The sequence below is a fragment of the Salvia hispanica genome, chromosome 4 (assembly GCF_023119035.1).
Source record: "Salvia hispanica cultivar TCC Black 2014 chromosome 4, UniMelb_Shisp_WGS_1.0, whole genome shotgun sequence".
In the NCBI taxonomy this organism is placed as follows: domain Eukaryota; kingdom Viridiplantae; phylum Streptophyta; class Magnoliopsida; order Lamiales; family Lamiaceae; genus Salvia; species Salvia hispanica.
Window position 1 is genome coordinate 7,208,514 of NC_062968.1, and position 5,792 is coordinate 7,214,305.

The 5,792-nt window shown below is 39.4% G+C and overlaps 1 protein-coding gene across 1 annotated transcript; it reads right to left on the bottom strand.

The window, feature by feature from the left end:
- Window positions 1-373: 373 nt before the first annotated feature.
- Window positions 374-2,130, bottom strand: LOC125223659 (PLASMODESMATA CALLOSE-BINDING PROTEIN 4-like). Its single transcript, XM_048126905.1, has 4 exons — window positions 1,946-2,130; window positions 1,623-1,865; window positions 1,491-1,527; window positions 374-740 (listed from the first exon to the last, which is right to left on the bottom strand). The coding sequence occupies exons 1-4, from the start codon at window positions 2,004-2,006 to the stop codon at window positions 572-574; spliced, it is 510 nt and encodes a 169-aa protein (XP_047982862.1). The 5' UTR covers window positions 2,007-2,130; the 3' UTR covers window positions 374-571.
- Between the last annotated feature and the right edge of the window lie 3,662 nt (window positions 2,131-5,792).

Below are 5,792 nucleotides of genomic sequence, written 5' to 3' on the forward strand. Positions count from 1 at the left end.
GATTTATGTAGCAGTAGTACACCCTTCATCCCAACTAAAATGACATACGAACACTTTTCTTTTTCGTTTGTTCTAATTAAGATGTCACATTTCTATTTTTGAAAACTTTTATCTCTCCAATTAATTCACTAAACCATTATTTTCTCTCTACGATTAAATAATCCAACTCTCTTTATCTCTCCATTTACTAATATTTATACACACATTAACTAACAACTATTAATATCTCATACCAACTAAGAAATGTGACATATTAACCGGAACGGAGGGGTATATGATTTGGGGGTAAAATTTGCAGAATTTATCGAGAGCAAAATCGGAAAAACAACAAAAACTTGTAGGAGTATCTTAAAAATATGTAAATTTTCCCAAAAGAAAAAAAAGTAAATTTCAATAAATTTTCAGCCTCCCTATCCAGATGTACATTGTACATACAAAATTTCTGAAAATAGGAGACCATAAAAGGGAATCAAATTCCCTACTTTTTTTACCCTTTCACTATAAAGTAGTACAAACTAATAAAGAAAATAAAAGAAACAAGAAAGGGCCCCAAATTCTAAATTTAATCTGCTTAGAGAGATACTCCTATTAGGGTAAGAAGGGACACAACGATCATTGATGAACTACTGAGTCTCACACTAGCACTATGGCCGGTGTCGCCCGAACCGGTACTTCCTATTGGGGCGCCGGGGAAAGTGATGTTGCCACCACCAGTGGTCGGAGTCGCAGTGCCGCCGGTGCTGCACAGTTGTGAACAAAATGAGTGAATATTATTATTAGATGATATGCGTGAGTTGGTCCAGCGGTGAGGTGGTAATATCTAAAATCAATGATATTGAATTCAAGGCCATCTGGACATTATTGTTAATTTGCCTATAATAAAATGTGCATAACCACACCTAATTGAATATAATAAACATTATTGTCATTTGCCAATAATAAAATGTGCATAACCACACCTAATTGAATGGAGTATACTAAAGGAATCTATAGATGATGTTCTGCTGAGGATGGTACAATATTAGTACAAGACAGCTCATATATATCCAATTTACTCTTTATTCTATGGATTATATTCTTCAACATCAGAGACAGCTCATAAAATAAAATTAATTCTTTACACATTTTTCACTTGTCTGTGTGCTGATTTCATCTCCCCATAAAGCATCTTTTTTCTACTCTAAAAAATGAAAAACCTACTCCTATTTTCTTAATTTGAGTAGAAGCTTCTATACTGTTCTGGTAGAACAATTACACATTCATATTTTCATTTACACAATCATGGCAAACAGTAAATCCATTTAATGTATGAGTAGTTAAGTGAATGATGACATTTATAGGTACAAAATTAAAATGTTGTTTTTCTTTGTAAAAAATCATTAAATATTCTTTTCCTAATTCAACAATTAAAGCTTGAGCAGACATTCAAAACTGAAACAACAAATTCTGTAAAAACTGGTTTCTTAAAAGGAAAAAAGTGAAGTTCAAACCTTGGGCTTGCCTGGTAAACACATGCAGAGGGCACACCTACAAACATTAGAAATTAAAAAAAAAATAAAATGAAATACCCAAAAGAAAAAAAAAAAAAAAAAAAAAGAAGTGAGAATTGAAAAGTTTGTTACCTGTGGGGCCAGTTTGGGAAAGAGTAGCACTCCCTTGAAAATCACAGGTTGCACCAAGCTGAGATCTCCTCTGAAAATAGCTGTTAACTGCATAACTGCAGTGATCTTTGACAGTGTTAGGATTGTAACAAGCTCCATTTTGAAGGATTGCTGAGCAATCCGCTCCGTTTCCGCATGAGTAATCAATGTTTTTCTGCAGCACGGTGTCGCTCACCCCTGCCTTGCACAGGCAGTAGGCCGCATCTGCAACAGAGAGAGTCAATTATCATCTTCATCATCCAAAAAAAGTTGAAGATGAATGAGAATTTAATTAGTTTTTACACCTGAAGGGGCAGCCACCACTAAGTTTAACAAAATCACAAAGCTCAACATGAAATCAGCCATGATTATGACTCCAACAAAGTGAAAAGAGATGTAAGAAAAGGAATATAGGTCAAGAATCTTGATTTTTGGTTGATTCTTGAACCAAATAGAAGACAGGGGCAGAAAGAGATGTCATGTAATGGTATTGTATTGTACACACATATATATATATACTAATTCCGTACATAAAAATAGTCTAGCGGGTAGATAACACCAATTTTAATAGTATAAGATTAATAAAGTAATAAAGATAAAGCAAAAACATGGTTGAAGTAATGAGGAAAAAATTTGCTACTATTACAAATAAATAGAGATTAATTTTATTAAAGAAATAGAGTTTTTTTTTTTTTTTTTTTTTTAATGAAACAGTATATATGTGTGAATTTGGAGTCAGCATCTTATGTACTCCCTCCGTCCCAATAAATATGAAATATTTGGTTTCCGGCACAAGATTTTATGCAAGTGTTATTTTGTGAGTTAATGAAGAGAGAGTAACGTAAGAGAGAGGGAAAAGTAGAGAGAGTGATGTTTCCATTTCAGAAAACGTTTCATTTTTAATGAGACAACCCAAAAAGGAAAACGTTGCATTTCTAATGGGACAGAGGGAGTATTATCTAAAATGGGTTTAAATAGTCATTCGAAAAGAGAGCCATAAAACGCAGGTAGAAGCTGTTTTGTCGTGTACAATATATATATATATATATATATATATATATATATATATATATGGATAATAAATGCACTGTAACGGTCATAAGAGCATCCGCAGCGGTAGCGAGACGGTGCTTGTCCGACCGTGCCAGCGGCACGACGCTGCTCTTAGCTAAGAGCACGTCCGTGCCACTGAGCACCATTACGTGACAGCTTCTGATTGGCCAACGGCATAGCCGTTGGCAATTTTGTTTTTTTATTTTTATTTTTTAAAAAATTTCGAAATTTATTTTAAAAAATGTTTTTAAATAAAAAAAAAAATTTCCCACTTCCCAAAAAAATATATCCGTTTTCTACCCACTTTTAATTTATTTTTCAATTTTTTTTTCCCCAAAATTCACATTTTTATCTATAAATACTCCCACTCCAACACAAAAAAAATCACATTCTCATCTATTATCTATTCTATCATCATCTACATTCTCTCATCTTTTTTCCTTATACTCCCTCATCTAAATTCCCACCACACTACACAATGTCCGGCTCCGGCGATCACCCCTCCGGCAATCGCGGTTGGAACCACGATTGGTTCGACTCCGAGGCCGGATATAGTCCGGAAACCCAATTTATGGCCCCTCCTCAAACCCAAGGTTCGTAAGATCCGGGTGGCTACCGTCCTTACCCGTTGCACGACCTAAACGCCCCCGGGTTCGGGTGGCACCCGAACCCGGATCGGGAGGGAGCAGCAGCTCTACTCCTACTCCTACTTCTGTTCCTACTCCTCCCTGTTCGTGGCACCCGCACCCCGTACACTCCGGGTGAGATGATGGCGATGTTCAAAGCCTACTTGGAAGTCTCCGAAGATCCGGACGTCGGCACGAACCAAACCGGGGATACGTATTGGTAGCGCATCACTCGCCTCTACAATGAAACCCGGCCGGCGGGAACCATCTATCGCAATGATAGTATGGTTCGCAATTACATCTACAGATGCAACGAGGCAATCAGGAAGTTTCAGGGATTTACCTCCGGGAAGAGCGGTCGGCGGGGAGCGGCACGAACGAGCTCGACATCATCACTGCGCCGCCTTGGCGGCATACCAACCGGAGGAGTTCAAACCGTTCAAGTACCTCGATTGTTGGCGGGAGGGGCGCCAACATTCGAAGTATAGGGGCGGCATAGTAGCATCCTCCTCCAGCAAACGGTCCAAGTCGGTTGCTCTATCCGACGGCGCCTCCGATGATGTGGCTACCCAGCTTGCCGGAGCTAACTTGGGTAGCCCCGACGCTAGCCCGAGCAAGTGCCCGCCCGCAAGGAAGGAAGAAGGCGGCGGCCAACCGCCCCGCCATCGCGCCTCGACTCCATCCGCCCCCGCGCCCCCGCCGCCCCCGCTCCCTTTGTGCCTCCTCCACCCCCGAACAACACGTTGTGGGCCATCTTGAGTCAACTCTATATGAACGATACGTCTCGGATGACTCCGGATCAACTTGCATCACATGAGCAAATGATCCGGGGTCTCAAGAGGCAATTGGGGATAGAGGACTAGTCTTCCACGTGTGTAATTTTTAATTTGTAGGATTTTAATTATGTATTTTTTATTTTCTAGGATTTTAATTATGTCTTTTTATTTTTTAGTATTTTAATTATGTAATTTTTATTTTTAGGATTTTAATTATGTAATTTTTATTTTTTAATGTATTTTCATAATGTAGAAATGTTTTTTTTAATAATTGGAGTATTTAAATTGAATAATAGAATGGTGGGACCCTTGAGCTTGTCCTTAGCTAAGAGCACGGATGTGGGTGTTGTGCTCTTAGCTAAGGACAAGGAGTAAAAGTGGGTCCGGGCCTAAGAGTACGGATGGGGATGCTCTAAACCAGTCTCTAACCGAATATTGGTTTCCTCTAATTTTCTTCTCTCTTTTCTTGGGAAAATAGACTATTTTATTTCTCCTTGGGTTGTCTCCCAATTAATGGCACTGTTTTTGGGTAACAAGATTCAAGATCAGTGTTCTAGCTAACGATGGGTCTGAAAGTAACTTGAATGAGTGGTGGAGTTAGCAAGCTTGTAAATGTGGTCACATTAAGTGCCGATCGTATTTTGGGTGTATGGTAGGCGGTAAGGAGGTTGTTTTGTCGCTTTTATTTTGTCAAACTTTAAATAGAAAAGGTTGAGTGACGTTTCTTCACAAAGATGCATCATTTGGTCCAATCTCCTGCATCTAAAGGGTAACGAAATTTATTAACATCTACCTTAATGATTCTTCGAGCATTCATAGTGGAGCGGAGGCTCTCCCCACAAGTGGCAGATCCAGAATTCATAAATAGAGGGGGCGAAATATATATTAGTAGCAGTGGTGGATCCAGGATCCGGAAATGGAGGGGTCGGAATATATAGTATTAGCTTGATTTAGTGCGAACATGGCTTTTTTTTTAATTGTTCGGGGCGACGCCTGAGGCAAATGGAGGGGGCGGATATAGTAATTTTACGTCCCGATAAAGGGAAAATAATCGCGCGGAGGGGGCGACCGCCCCCTCCTGCTCCCCCTAGATCCGCCACTGATTAGTAGGTTGGTTTAGGGTGAAAATGACAATTTTTTTATTTTTATTTTTAGGGTGACGTCGGGGCAAATGGAGGGGGAAGACATGGTAATTTTACGCCCGGATAAGAGGAAATTAGTCGCACGGAGGGGGCGACTGCCCCTCCCCCCCCGATCTGCCGGTGCTCCCCACGCATCTTCCGCCCTATCGTCCGTTAACTACTGTTGCTGCAGGTGGGCAGATGATGCTCCAGACCATAGTCACGCCCTTATTCTTTCTTTACTTGAAACAATTTTTCTTAAATTTTGTGCCGAAAAGAAATGTCTCCACTGATAGGGTGGGCTATGCAGGTAAATCGATATGACTATAAAATGCTTTCGTAGAAACTATAAATTGGTTTGGTCTGCCCCCATTGTGGATGCCTAACAACATTACTTCAATCCCAACAACAATTGTGTCAATTTTGTTAATTATGGAGTCTAAACTATCTCCTACCATATTTAGGATTTCCTTGAAGTATATTTCTTTGTGATAGATTTATCCTTAGAACATATTTCCTTATGGAATATGTTTCCTAGTTTGACTAGAATTAGGCTCTCTATTGTGCTTATAAATA